The sequence below is a fragment of the Thunnus albacares genome, chromosome 14, assembly GCF_914725855.1.
Source record: "Thunnus albacares chromosome 14, fThuAlb1.1, whole genome shotgun sequence".
NCBI lineage: Eukaryota > Metazoa > Chordata > Actinopteri > Scombriformes > Scombridae > Thunnus > Thunnus albacares.
This window is the reverse complement of record NC_058119.1, coordinates 20,993,393-21,009,019: the sequence shown is the minus strand read 5'-3', so window position 1 is coordinate 21,009,019 and position 15,627 is coordinate 20,993,393. Positions and strand designations below refer to the sequence as shown.

Sequence of the window (15,627 nt, the reverse complement as noted above, 5' to 3'; positions counted from 1 at the left end):
AAAACAGCATCACCTCATCATTGCATTACCTATGCATAAATACACAAATGCATATGCAAATATACTACATTCATTCAGCTAATCGGTCCAAGTCTGCTTATGATAAAGTGTAGAATTTTTCTCTCGTCTTCCTGACTCATTTGCTGAGGCTGGTCTCATTGCAGGCTAATGATATATTTCTAAGGCTCTCATGAAATAGAATATGACGCGACCTGTCTGTCTCTCTCAGTGACGCTCCTTTGTGCACAGTAGGTGGGATATGCTTTTCAGTATTGAGTCAGACAGATAGATCCCCCTGGCGGCAGCGAGCTGTAACTAACCCCAGGTTGTGACTGAGAGAGAGAGGAAAATGGGTGGACGGAAAGTCCCCGTGTGGAAATCCCCTTAACTTGGGCTTTTTCCTTTTTTTTAAAACTATCGTTAGCGGACGTGTGTACTCTTTTGAAAGGCTTCGCAAACTGCCAGGGCTCCCAAATAGATCTGACACTAAAGGAAAGAGAAGGTTGAATGGCGCCGAGGACCGCTGCGGTGAGGCTGAGTGAAGTGGCTGAGAGAGGACTAGCCTGAGCATCCGGGAGGGCTTTGTTATTACCCCGACATATTACACAGGTAAGACACCCGTCCTACCTCCTTGTGCCTCCCCATGTGGACAACATTTCTTATCCGGAGAGGGGGATAGACTTTGTAGCCACATCACGTTTGGGCCTTGAGTAAATGTATGGTCGTGTTTCTGGGGACATGGAGGAAGCTTGAAGCCTGCTCACGACAGTGGCTTTGACAGCCATTGTTTACAAAGACGTCACCCTCAAGCGGATAACAGGGCATTTAAACAACCAAATGTAGCATCGGTGCGGCTACAATGTATCAATACTCGAGCTGTGAGACCAGATTGAACGCTACATTGTTTCAAAGGTAGTTGTCATTGGAATTACGTAAGCCTTTAACGTCAGCAAAGTCTCCTGTTATTGTGTTTTGGTGTAGCCAGCCATCCTAAACCGCAGCGTCCACCACTGTGCCTCTATCTGTCTGCCTAAAGTCTGCCAGCGGTGCCAACACACCAAACAGCGATTAATGATTCCTGTCAACACGGTCACTGACATCCAGGTGTCTGTTGACTAGTCCCTCATGTGACTGACCAGCCGTTTAGCATGGCCTAGTGTGTTGTTGCACCTGCTGCTGTTTTGGGGTAGCACAGCCACACAGGCCACTATATAAGAAGAGTGTAAAGGTGTTTGTAAGTGAGCAACTATAACAGTTTTCACCGAGTGCCAGCTGCTAATCACTTGACGTGAGGTTGTTGCTGGAAGTTAGAAAGTCAGCAAAACTCTGGGCCTACTTGCTGACCAACACTTTCAACTTCCTGTGAGCTGAGAATGTGCTGACACTTTCTGCATTTTGGGTGAAATATTCCTTTAAAATCCCTCAGCGTTGTACACTCATGTAAACACTTGATTCTTGGTCAGGGTTGGGTATTAAACCTTAATACTAAAGCAAGTCTGTGTGGTATTAAATATCAAAACTGACAGGTACTGAAAGTTGGCATTGACTGTTTGGTCATGTTTTTAGGTTTGTTTATTTATTCTTCCATTCTTCTACCAGAAATCAGGAAACTTTTCTAACTACAGATTGTATTTTTGTTTAGGAAAAGTTCTTACACATCTGTTTGTGTTAAGACATCGAGAAGTTGGAGAAAATTAAGTATAAAAACAGTATCTTTTTGGTATTGTTGTCAAAATTCGCTTATCGTTTTGGCACCAGTGTTGAAAGATTTCCAATCATTCTCAACTTTACTTCCGTGACTTAATGTAAGTCGACTGTTTTGCCCTCCAGAGTTAGGTGAAGGCGAGGGAGGAGTCCTTCGGGCAGTCAGTGTGACCTTCCCAGCAGCCTGGGAAGCCCTGGGTGGCCTTCATTTCAAGTCTGGAAAACACCAGTTTATTGTTGGAAGGCTTTGAGCTCAGTGGGACACTGGGACGCCCTGTTGGGGGGGGGGGGACTCTCCAAAACCGTCAAGACAAAAAGGAGAATTAAGAGAACAAACGAGAACACAAAGGGTTCTTTGTTTGTTTATTCTATTTGGCCCACCAGAATCTCCAGTGAAAAAGCACCAAGCAGCCTTTACAGCGGGATGATCCTGTGTCTGGGGTGGTTTCCCGAACAAACTGTAAATTAAGTTGTATCTGAGTCTCAATTAATAAGGAAAGGGAATCTCCACTGAAAATTTCCCACCAGTCCCACCAGACTGTTCTACTCTATCCTACTGTGAAATAACATATCCACTCCCCTTCTCTCCATCCAGTTTCCACATTGTTCGATCATCGGCGGTTGGTGCCTCCTCCTCCTCCTCCTCCTTTCCTCCTCCTTGTTCCTCTTCCTCCCCACCTTCCATCCACCTGGCCACCCATCCGCCATGTCGCAAGGTCAGAACTTCCTCCCCAAATTCCTCTTTGTCTCCAACCTGCTGAAGGCGGTGAAGATCCGTCAGCGAGTGCCCAATGACGTGGTGAAGCCGGCTGCCAGCGGTGGCCTGATGCACCACCTAAGGGGTATGCACAGATACACGCTGGAGATGATCGCCATGAACCACTTCCCGCAGGCCTTCAGGGAGGTGGTGCAAGCCGCCATCCTAGACCGAGCCATGCAGGCCTCCTTGGAGCAGGAGAAGAAGCTCAACTGGTGTCGGGAGGTGAAGAAGATGGTGCCCTTACGCACAAATGGTAAGAAAGCTAGTGCTGATGTTTAGGAGCCATAATGGAAACCTTAAACCAATTTCTATGATTTTTTCCAATTCTTGGGTGTAAGTTTGGAGTAATTTGAGATGTTAAATCACAGGAAGGGAGTTTAAAGTTGTGGTTTAGTGGTTGTGTATGTTTGGACCAAAAAGAATAAATGCTGTTGGAGCAGGAGGATCTGGAGACACTTGACACAAAGCTAGACAACTGGAACATTTCAACAGATTGAGCTGATGTGAAATTTTCTGTTCCTTGAATTCAGGAACAGAAGCAATCTTGATCACTCGGGGGGGAGGAGGGAGGGGGGGTGGGCGTGTTTTGCTTTTGTTTCATTTTCTATGATATAGGAGGTGCGTATTTATGAGTCAGGCCCATTTGATATGTAAATTCTGAGATGTCATTACTCACAAGCAGGGTTACTGTAAATGACAACAATTGATGGATACAGCTTCCGCTTTCACATACACTCATTTAGCAGCCCCCTTTTTGGTTTTTACTGTGCCGAGCTGAGCGCTTGAGTCCAGTCAACCCAATGCTACGTCATGTTTTCTATTACGTGGATGTCGTAACACGGGAACATCCCAGGCTACACAAACATACAGACATGGGCCTCATTACTTATGATCATAGCTCTGTACTGGGAAATTCTCTGGCGTCACATGCAGGAGTATTATTTACTGTTGATGGTGCCTCAGACCCGACTATTTCCACAGTCTTTCATATACAACCTTAGGGGTATGTCCCCTCTTTTTCTGTGTAGGTGTATGTAAGGAGTGTGAATGTCAGTGGATCTTAAAACTTCTTAAATAATTTTAGTTCCCCACCTGCCTGACTGACGTAGGTTTATGTCTTTGTGACTGTCTGATGTGTCAGAGCTCACTGGGCCTTATTAAATCAAATGTGTAAAAAATCCAAGTCTGTGTCACTGTTGCTGCTGGCCTATATTGTATTAACTTAAACACATCTGGTATGTACATCAGACTCTATTTTTAGATGAGGGGAAAAAACAGTCTTTGAAGGGAAACATCAGCCATGGCATTAACAACAGAAGAAGGAAGCGGAAATCAAGCTGGGTAACAAGTTTGTCTTAGACATGTGAGTTTCCAGGGGAAATAGTTTCTTTCTTTCTCACAGGAAGCAATAAACACTTGGCAGTGAGAAAATCCTAAAACAATCTCATTTCAGAATTTACTTTGAACACTTACTGGATGATGTGTGTTATATCCTCATGTTGTTTTTTTTTGTAAATAGTGAAACTTTTCACAAAGGGCCCTGGTGATTACGAAATGAGTTAGTAATGACTAAAGGAATTACTGTAACACTCAGAAATACACACATACAGTTCCTCTTCAGAAAGACCCCTGAATAGATGAAAAAGTTTTCTGCCTTTTTGCTACCAGTAACTTGGATGGAATTTCCTGGTTTGCGAAGATGATGTCATTAAGATGAGACAGAATTTGGAGCTGGAGCGTCTAACTCTGAAGGACCCAGACGTGACTTTGAGCAGAGGACGGACAACACACACACACACACACACACACACACACACAGAGGACTGACTGACTGCTGCTGAGTCACTGGAGCTCAGCAGACACACATACAGAGAACGTGAGAAAGCAAAAGTCCGTCAGTGAATGACCAGTCAAAGCGGGTCATATTAAGCTTCTCAGTGTTAGAACACTGTTATAAGATCAGTCTCCACTTTGCGTGAATTTACCCGTTAGCCCAAAATCTTTTTCTGAGGTCATCATCTACTGTATGTGAATATACTGAAGATTAGAACCTCTCAACTCATTTCAATCTTTCCAAAATCTTCCCAGGATAGACTAAGAAATACAGCTGACCGGCATAAAAGCCAAACATAAGACGTTCACTCCCTGGCACTTAAAATTAATAGGCCAATATCCGTTTTCCTGGTTCGTGCAACTTTTCCGCCCAGTGAAGAAATGCGTTATTGAAATTCAGTGCGTCTTCTGTCTTGAATGTCTCGGACGCATCCGAGGGTTTTTCCCAAACAGCATCCCATGTCTGTCATGTGTCCCCAACAGGCAGGATTTGTTCAGCTACAATACACTGACGCCACATAGCAGCAGAGAGGACACACACACACACACACACACTGCCACAGTGTTCTGTTTTTATAAGCACATATATCAAGTTTTTCTTGTAAATGTGGTATCCTGATTATTTGATATTGAACATACTGCTGTTTAATATTCTCCATATCTCCAGTTCTTATCAAAGCAGAAGCTAAAATGGTCTTGTGCAGGGCTTGTTTTGTCAGACTAACCTCAATAAACAGCTTGCAGACAAAGAGTGGGATAGAGGATGATTGTGACACAGACCTAGAGCGTCATTGGAAAGCACAACATTGCAAACTTGTGGCAAGTGTCACCTGGATGGCTACCAGATGAGGATTAAGCCTGATCCTACGCTGGTGTGTTTTCAGGAAGTGTCGCAGCTTGCCACAGAGGAAGTATCTATATTTAGACTGATGGGACCAACAGACCATCTTTCATCTTCAGTTGTCAGGCAGCTCAATCCAGGGTCAAAAGTCTGCGTGTTTTTGTGCACAAGAGGAACTGATTATACATGTGTGTTTGTGCCTATTCTTGTATGCCTCTGTATGGATCTCTGTGAGGATGCCTATTCTCACTAGAGAGCTGTGCATTTTATGTTTTTGTTGAGCATGATGCAAGAGTGCCGAAATGCAACACCAGCTAGCTAGTCTGAAATAGAAGCGGATGTTTTTTTGTTTTTTTTTTCCTCAACGTACAGTGGGATGTTCCTTTTGGTTGACAGAAAACAACGGAATCTGACATTACAGTCATCTCACTGTACACATAGTTATTTTTTGAAATCTGATCACAGTTCGGCCTATGGTGCAACACTTACTACAGAGTTTTTGTAGGGTAGGCTGGCTAATCTCTCTAATGCACATAGGCTCGCCCTCAAAATGTGAACAACTCTCTGAAAGGTATACAGCAGCAGCATTATACAGATAAAGGTGTGTTTGCTCATTTCATTGTGTGAACCATTTCCAGGTAAGCATTAGTGAACAGAGGACAGATCATGATCATAAGCATTAATCACAGCCCTCATCGGGTGTTGATAGCAGTTGTTAAAAAAGATAACATTCCATCCTGTCCAAGCCACACCCCTGTGGAAAGTCCAGGACCAGCTGAGTTGCATTGATGAGTTGGGATCATAGGAGGGGAACACGCACACACATATACACACAAAAGGCAGAAGTTAGCGCAGGGAAATTCCTGTGTTTAGTGTGGCAACAGGGTTTTTCAGAGCTACACACATTGACTAACATGGCTGGGCTCTCCTGTTTCACAATGAGAAAAAGACCCAGCTCCGCCATAGGAGACTAAATAAAATTCCAGGATTTTAAGTTGTTCGTGCTCTTACACACACAAATGCGTTCAGAGAAACCAGCTCTTTATCTCTCCAGACGGTTAGTAGAATATAAAGGACGCAGTTTTCTTTGATATGAAATGAGACAAACAATTTGCTGGAGATTTTCCAGGTATCAAGGAGTTAAAAAAAAATAGCTTTTAATTTTGCAAACATGTATTTCAGGTGAATTAAGGGATGTTATTCTCAGGCCAGCTGGGTAGAAGCCGAGCTTTGTCTGTAGAATGTGCGTACTTGCAGACATGTGAGGGTCATATAATAGTCTAGACACCAGATAGTGCGACAACCGGCCTGACAGCTTGGAAATCCCCAGACTCCTGTTACGCATGTGTGTGTGTACAATGCAGTTATGTGTGTGCAGTTGTGCATACTGCGTGTGTTCGTGCATGTGTCTCTGCACAGTTTTAGAAGTCGTGTGTCCCGTGTTCAAAATCAACCACCTTTAGTACTAATATTGTGTGTGTTTCTCTGCCTTCTTTGTTGTTTCTATAGGAGATGGGAATTGTTTGCTCCATGCAGCCTCTCAGTACATGCTGGGCGTTCAGGATACAGACCTGGTGCTTCGGAAGGCCCTCCATGGTGTTTTGAAAGAGACAGACACTGGTGTCTTTAGGGCCCGCTTCCAGGCAGAGCTGCTCCAGTCTCAGGAGTTCACGCAGACCGGACTCCGATACACCACCATGGTATGAAGATTAGCATAGCTCTACACTAAAAGCCTTTTTCATTACTTTGTATTCACATTTTGGCTAGGAGCAAGTGTTTTGCAGAAGCCTGAGCTAAAAAAAAATACAACCTTTGTGCTAGTTGGATAGTAAGATTTCAATCCTTGTCTTTGTCTTTTGCATCCTGTAAATAAATTTCTTGTTTTTATAGAGTGCTCTTTCTTAGTTTAAGCAAGAGTATGAGCAAAAGTCTTTCTCCTTTTCTCCTAGCTACAATATATTTTATGAAAATTTAATCCATCACACAAGTTTACACCAATTCATGTCCCAACTCAACTCTTTGTGTGTGTATGTGTGTCTGCTGTCCCAGAACTGGGAAGAGGAGTGGGAAAAGATTGTGAAGATGGCGTCTCCAGTCTCCAGTAGCAACGGCCTCCAGTTTGACTCTCTGGAGGACATTCACATTTTTGTCCTCTCCAACATTCTCCGCAGACCCATCATCGTCATTGCAGGTACACACATTAGATCATCTTAAAGTTTATTGCTCCTTGTTAGCCATCAAAGGCTCACTGGTCTTGCATGAACATGTCTTTCAGCAATAGAGGAGATGAAGGTGTCTCCTCAGCCACATTGCTCAACATTTTACTGTTGTTTTGAAGTCTTTGTAGTGTTAGATTTCACTGTATCACCTCCCATCTATCTTTGTGAGCAGATGTAGAATGGATATTGTGCTTTATAAACTCATTTTTTCCAAGGTCTTGTTCCAGTACACTTAATAAAATGGCAAAATCAATTTTAAAGGGGTGATCAGGCATTAAGAAGTCCTTTGTTTTTCCAGAAAATGTCTACTAAAAACATATTTAACGTGTTTTTGGATGATTATTTTTTAAATCAGTAGTAACTCTACCTTAAATCGCCGTTCTTTCAACAGACCAGGTGGTCAGGAGTATGAAATCTGGCTCCTCCATCTCTCCTCTGAATGTGGGTGGGATTTATCTACCGCTACACTGGCCACCCACTGAGTGCTACAAATACCCAATAGTGCTCGGCTATGACTCCCAGCACTTTGCACCCCTCATTACCATCAAAGACAGTGGTCCAGGTATGAAACACTAACAGATTTATGTAGTAAGAGAGTCAGAGAGAGGACTGATATGAAGTTGCTCAAAGTTTTTATAATTGTGTAACTTCTTGGTCTGAATTTCCCAGAGATCCGAGCAGTACCGCTGATTAACCCAGGGCGTGGGGGCTTTGAGGAGCTGAAGGTTCACTTCCTGATGGAGAAGGAACAGTCGCAGAAAGAGAGGCTTCTCAAAGAGTACCTGCTGCTTATAGAGATCCCCGTTATAGGCTTGGGCTACGATGCTACACGGATCATCAACGCTGCACGGTACTCACAGACAATAACTTCTGTGTCCTAAATATGAAGTAGACAAAGTGGAAAAGAAAAATGAAAAGACTGAGATCACAGTTATTAGACTTGTCTACGATGCTAAATGCAATTTTGCATGTTGCAACTTAGGAATTATGAAGTTGATGATCACATCAACCCTAAAATGAATCACTCTTATGAGGACCTAACACTAATGACACATGACATTAATGATATTAAAGGCATACTATGTAGGATTTGTTGGTTGCTGTTTGTAAGCGCAACATTCAAAGTTGGTCCCTCCTCCCCGGCTCAACGACACCAGACCGCAGCTGAGAGCGCGAGAGAGATAGAGAGAGCAGCGGTGGCCGAGCGAGCTAGAGAGTGAGTGAAGAGAGGGAGTGGCAGTAGCGAGAACAAAGCCGTGAATCAGAGAAATAAAACGTTATTTCTGATTATTTCATGGTGGTTACATTCTAAAGCACAAATAAACACGCCCACACCACTGCACAACCCTGCGGGAAGGTGCCGCATTGCTGGGTGTGGCGTGAATGCAGCCAAAGCGCAGGCTTCATCCTGTCCGTTGTGGCCTCTCTGCTCTGCGTGTGTGTGTGTGTGTGTGTGTGGAGCTCAGCCCTGCCCTCAGTCAAACAGACACAGACAGAGAGCAGAGGAGAGAGACAGAGAAGCAAACATCCCATTTCAACAGTGGTGCTGTGCCACTATTGACAACATTTAGAGGAAACACTGAAGCACATAAAAAAACACAGTGATGTAAACTGGTCGCTAAATTTTTGTAGAGTCCCTATCTCACACCCTGCGATCTGTTATTAGCTGCCGAAAGACTGACACCCACAAACATCCTGAAAACAGCAAAATAACAAGAAAATAAGAAAATACAGGTAGAGAGCAGGGTGTCTATAGATACATACACTCCCACACACTTGATGATTGAGGGGGATTATTTTTATATGAGTCTATAAATTGTTTTTTATGAAAATCCTACATAGTATGCCTTTAACTTTAAATTTAGCAAAAGGTATACAATTACAAAACGTGCTGTTGAGTTAAGAACCACATTGTATGTCTCTCTCAAGGTTGGATGAGGGCAACCTCCCTGAAGACATGAACCTGATGGAGGACTACCTACAGCTGGTCAACCATGAGTACCAGCGCTGGCAGGAGGATAAGGAGCAGGCATGGGCCGCTCAGCCGCAGCGCCCGCCGCCCTTCTCCGTCTCCCAGCTCTCCCTCATTGAAATCCGTTGTGCCACACCACGATGCACCTTCTACGTCTCTGTGGACACGCAGCCTCATTGTCATGAGTGCTTTGAGAAGAGACAGGCTACTACTGGTGGAGGAGCGAGGATAGAAGGGGTGGTGCAGACCAAGGGAGGAGGGGTACAAGGTGGGGTAGGAGTGATAGGGGGATCAGAGACTGAGGTGAGCTCCAGGGGAGCCCGAAGCAGCAGCCCCCCATCCTCCTCGTCTGGGAGAGGGGTGGTGTTATCCAGCCCCCGCTCCGCCCCACCCACCGCTCCCAGCCTCAGCCTGTACAGTGAAACTCATGCCATGAAGTGCAAGACACCCGGCTGCCTCTTCACCCTTAGTGTGGAACATGATGGACTTTGCGATCGCTGTTTCAACTCCAGGCAGAACCATGGACCCCCTGGAGCTGGAACGGCTGCTACAGGACTCCCAGGCCCCAATGGGGGGCCTATAGCTCCCCATCCGGCCCAGGGCTCCGGCTGGACCCAGTGGGGGGGCTGCGAGACAGAGACAGAGCGCTGCAGTATGTGCAGACAGGAGGCGTTCAGGATATTCAATGGCCTGTGTCCACCCTGCATGCAAAGACAGCAGGCTCCAGAGAGGGGAGAGCCACAGCAAAACAACCCTAGGACTGAGGCCACATCTTCAGCTTGGAGCCAGACAAGGGACCCTGAACGGCCGTGCCTCACCCTAACCCCAGGACACACCTCAGCCTGGCAGGCCCCTCTGGCCCGGCCTTGTAAAAGATCTGGCTGCCAGTTCTTTGGGACGCCAGAGAAGTTGGGTTTCTGCACTATTTGCTACGTAGACTATCAGACCAACCACCGTAAGTCCTGAAACTATATTGGATAGCTTCTGACTGTTATGTTACAGGTTTTTCAGACATAAAAAATGTCTTATATAGGGCTTTAAGTTAGTTTAAACAAAAGTCTTGCCTGTAGGAATTGTTGTGTAATGTTTAATTGGATTTTCTATCTTTCTTATCTTTTATTTTTTAATTGAACATCTGCCTGCTTCTATCATGTTAACACTGTATGAGAACTATTTTTACTCAAATTTCAAACATATGGGACATTACTTATGTTGGCCAATCTGGTGTTTGTTCCAGACCTGACCCCTCCCCCTGCCCCGGTCCAGAGCCGGCATGGTTTGGAGGCAGGCTTCCAAAATCCCTCACGGTGTCGTGGGCCTGGGTGTGGTGCAGTTGGCAAGGCAATGCTGGAGGGCTACTGCGACAAGTGCTACGTCAAAGAGCAAAGCACACGGCTTAACCAAGTGGCACATCGCACACCACACTCCCCTCCACTGGTCATGGTAGGTGTCTGGCATACCTTCTTAAAGGTGCAATGTGTAGGATTTAGCGGCGTCTAGCGGTGAAGTTGCAGATTAGAACAAACTGAATACCCCTCCCCGTCCCCTTTCAAGCATGTAGGAGAACCTACAGTGGCAACTGTAGAAACATGACGGTGCAACAAGCTCCGTGGAAGGGGACCTGCTCCCTATGTAGATATAAAGGGCTCATTCTAAGGTAACGAAAACACAACGGATCTTATTTTCAGGTGATTAAACGCTAATTAAAACATACTTATGAATATTATATTCCATTTCTGCAAGTCCGTTGCACTAGATGCCACTAAATTCTACACACTGCACCTTTAACTCCTTTCCCCTTGCTGTACTTCATTATCTGTTGTTTGTGTCCTTTTTTTGTCTTTATTTTTCTTTGATCCTTGCTGCCTGTCTTCTCTACTCTTGCAATATGCTGCTGGTCCACAGTTTCAGTCACCAATTGAACTTTCTCCTCTTTCTCTTTGCTCCCTTTGTACAAAAAGCGTGACCGAGCAGCTAAACCCAGATCTTCACAGCAATCCCAGACCCAGACCCAGATTCAGTGCCGGCGGAGTGGCTGCAGTAATGTGTCCCCGGGTTGCACAGACCTCTGCCCAGAGTGCCACACGCGTGGGCAAGGCAGAGAGGCGGGCAGGAGGGCGCAGGCGCCCAAGGAGAAGTCTAAGCAGCGGTGCCGGACGCAGGGCTGCGACCACTACGCGAACCAAGAGAAACAGGGCTACTGCAACGAGTGTGACCACTTCAAACAGATTTACCGCGGCTGACCACATACGCACCCATGCATCGATGATGATGACACATCGCTAGCACGCTAGAGCCGCTGCCCTGCCATGGGCGCCCCATGCCAGTCAATGCACCTCTGATACTAACTAACCAACTAACTAACTAGCTAGTGACTAACTAGTAACCTTATGGCCTGAAAATCAAACCCCCCATGTAGAATGTGAAGAGAGAGTGTGTGTACATGGGGGGGAGTAAGTGAGTGTGTGTGTGTGTTTGTCTGTTTGTGTGTGTGTGTTTGTGTGTGTGTGTGTGTGTGTGTGTGTGTGTGTGTTCGCAGTAGACATGGCCTCCAGAATACCTCTTTGTGCAATTATTATCATCTGATGTGCTGTGTACACTTACACGGTGAGAGGTTTGGCTACATGTCAGAGCAACTGACTTAACTCTTGTGTACAATATGTATTTAGAGGTACGCAGTGAATCGTGCCGGACAAAATGATTGTATGTTGACATAACGAGAAGCATCTGACATTGCTTTCTAGACCACAGCCAAGGATTTATACCCCTGTCTGTCTCTCTGTCTGTCTGTCTGACTGTCTGTCTGTCTGTTTATCTGTCTTAACCCATCTGTGTATCTGTCTGCCTGTCTGTCTAGCATTTGCTCTGTAGAGAGAGGAATGCAGTAGTTGGGGATGTCCAGCAACAAATGTGTGGAAGTAGTAAGCAGAAGTGAGCCAAAACTGGGCCAAAGCAAAGCAAATGAAGTGCTTGAAATAAAATGAAATGGTAACCACTGTTGTTTAGTTTAGCTCTCCAAAATCACTCTTATGTCCTCTAAAAATTGACAAAGATTTGCCAAAAAAGGCTTTTGCAATCAATACTGTAAAATGATCAAGAAATAATTTTCTTCCATTAGTCAATTGCAGTGTTATATTTTAAGGCAAATTAACTTTAGTATTCTTATCTGTTTATATGAAGTTAACATTGTGAATTGCTTGATATGGAAACAGTGCAAGACAGACAGGGCAGGCCCCTGCTAGTTTTGGTGCTACATGTACAGAAATACAAGCCTCTGCATTGTAGCCAACATGCTGGCGGTGTCAGCGGACAGAAGGCAGAGAACACAGTAGAGACAAGACTCATTCTTTTTCTATTCCTCCCGTCCTTCCTCTTATTTCCCCTCTTCTCCTCCAAAACAGATCTGTTGCCTTGGACGTTGTTTTCCTGTTTACTGACCACTTAAGCACCTAGAAACTCATACGCAGATACATGCGCACACATACCTACACATGCGCACACAAATGTAGTAGCTCCAGTCCTGTCAGAAGGGGATTGCCAACAATAGAGAGAACTGAGAACATAATGACGGATGCAGTCTGACTGGAACATTATCCACCTTAGCACCACACACACACACACACACACACACATGCACACGCAAACACAGCTCTGTGAGATTGTATGCGCCCCACCCCAGCCTGAGGTGATGTGTAGGTAAACAAACCCATAAAGAAATGCATTCCTCTCTGCTCCACCCCACTGGATGTGCCAAGGCGACAATTTCCAAACATCAGAGAGCAATCCCATTGCCTGCTTTGGCCAATCTTGTTTATCTGAATGTGTTTTGTGCTGCCGCTACAACAGCACAGTATTGGGGCTGATCCTCGATAAGTTTTGCCTTTAAGTAGTGATTGAAATTTTATGGACCAGAGGAGCCTGATCAGTGATCCTGGATCAGTGCTCCCACCTATAAAATGCTTTTGTGAATATGGATCTTGGTCCATATTATAGGACCTTCCAACCCGATGCCTCATCTCCAACACACACACACACAACGCACATGTGTGCGTCTGGAATACGCAAAACTGACATTCCTGTTTTCTTATTTTAATTTGTTTTGGGATTTTTTAATGTATTTTAATATATTTGGTTTTGTTTCTGCCAAAAAAAAAAAATACACGTGCCATCAATCACCAAACAGTTGTTGTTACCTCCTTAAAAATGGCCAGCCTGGACCATTCTAAACTAACTAGAGTGCCACAGATAGACATCTCCAATTGTGTGTAGCTGCAGAATAGCGCTTATCAAGTGCTTTCATGTTGAAAATCCCCTAAATATGCACCATCTTTCCATGAGTGTTTATTTTATCCTCATACGAAGAAATGTTTATCTGCAGAGCATATCTCAAGCGTAAAACATTTATCAAACTAACTCAAATGTGATATCAACTGGAACAGTTATTTCCCTTATAGTTCTGCTGAAGATTTCAACTGCTGTAGGCAGATGTCCATCTGTGGCTCTTGTTAGACAAGCATAGACAAACAGGCTCTCGGTCTGCCTTTTCATTCAACTGTATCTAAAGCTGTCAGGCCAGCCCACGTGTTGACGGCCTGTACGTAGATCTCTGTGTGCTTTAATCACCTCTAGACAAACCTTAATCAATTAAAGGCCAATTAGTGGTCAGCTCATCAAGATCTCCTTAACATGGTTTTGGGAGGTCTGACTGAGTTTGACTGGGAGGAGATCACATAAGTTGCACATGACTTGTCTAAGCTGCTGAGGCATTTAGGAATGGTACTCCGACTCGCTTAGGGACATTCCAACAGTAGGAAGAGCATCCGCTTAAGAGCAGAAGGTGTAACAAAACATGCAAACAGTGTGGAAGTTTCTTTGTGTGACCTTTCGACAATAGGGTATTGTATGAAAAAAAAGCCTGGTTTTATTTGTTAAGTATTTATTCATATCAAGATATCTGTATTGTGTGATTCAATAATTATTTATATGTCGTCCTGAAATGAATTATTTTTATTAAGAAATCTGAAATCTGTCTCATGTGTTTTCTTGTCTCTGTAATTATTGTGTGTGTGTGGCTGGTTGGGAGGGAGGGAAAAAGGTGTGTGTGCTTGCACTATCACAGAATATGTGTATGCGACACAAACATGCACTATCCTACATGCACTTGCACATACAGAGTGCTTGTGTGTGCTTTTCAAGATTTCAACATTGCACTCTTATTACACCATTGCCCCTCTTTACTGTGCAGTGTATTGCCCAACACTGTTTCTGCTGAAAAGCAGTTGCTCACTATTGGCTGTGAATCCATCTTCAGTGTAGGAAGCACAGTGGGTGCTGCAAAAGCCATCAGATAACTGATGCCTGGTTTAGATGTGGCAGAGTGTACCATTTTCCAGTGCCTAACTGGGTTAGCTCATTTTCTCTTCTTCTTCTTTCCACATCCGTTGCTCTTATTTCTTTTCTCATTTTTACACATTTCCATACAAAAAAAGTTCAAATGGTGAGGTTTCTTCTAGGTGCTTTTTTGTAATCAGTATTCAGTTTTTTCCAGCCTCATGTAAGGGCGTCATTCTTTTAAAAAAAATAAAATAAAGGGAACTCCCACCCTCATAAAAACAGTTCACTCAGGAGGAGTGGATCATGCAGTGGGAGGGGGGAGTTTGGAGCGAGGCGAGATATGGCAGTGACAGGTGGGGAATTGGTAATAATTATATATGGTAGGCCAGAGGTGACATTTAACATGTGTGGGGCTGCAGAGTTGTGCGTGGGCTTTCTCATCAAACTACAGCCTCTACCACAGTCAGATTGGTAGGCTGATGTGGTTTCCTGGAAATACCCCGGCATGCAAACACTCCCTTGTGTAACTGTTCCTTTGCAGACGAGTGCTGTTTCACTTGTGTGAATACTTCACTGACGTTGTGCACCTTCCCATGCAGATTCTATAAAAGTTATTTAATGAAGCAAACATGTTTGTGACAAGATAGGAATGGAAATGTAATGGAGGTGCACCCCATATTGCCTTTTTTATCACCACATATCTGTGGTTAAATGATGCTGACAGAGAGTTCACACAGCAACAGTGCTGTCACAAGAAATGTTGTTCATTCAAATTACAGATACTTAACTGTGTCTCCATTAAAAGATGCATTGCCTATAAAGCTGGATGATATGATTAGAATGAATATCAAGACATTAATAAGAATATTTTTCAGATTTTTGCTGTATGCACAAACACAGTCTCTAGTTAAGAGAATTGTACAAAACAACAATAAAAATACAGACATGGGGGCGGGTAGGGGGA

At 44.3% G+C, this 15,627-nt stretch overlaps 1 protein-coding gene across 1 annotated transcript; it reads left to right on the top strand.

Annotated features, from left to right (window-relative positions):
• Nucleotides 1-316: 316 nt before the first annotated feature.
• tnfaip3 (tumor necrosis factor, alpha-induced protein 3) lies at nucleotides 317-14,354 on the top strand. Its single transcript, XM_044372081.1, has 9 exons — nucleotides 317-609; nucleotides 2,300-2,717; nucleotides 6,648-6,838; nucleotides 7,188-7,329; nucleotides 7,749-7,919; nucleotides 8,027-8,207; nucleotides 9,287-10,284; nucleotides 10,567-10,772; nucleotides 11,291-14,354. Exons 2-9 carry the CDS (start codon nucleotides 2,411-2,413, stop codon nucleotides 11,570-11,572), a joined length of 2,478 nt encoding a protein of 825 aa, XP_044228016.1. The 5' UTR covers nucleotides 317-609; nucleotides 2,300-2,410; the 3' UTR covers nucleotides 11,573-14,354.
• Nucleotides 14,355-15,627: the final 1,273 nt, after the last annotated feature.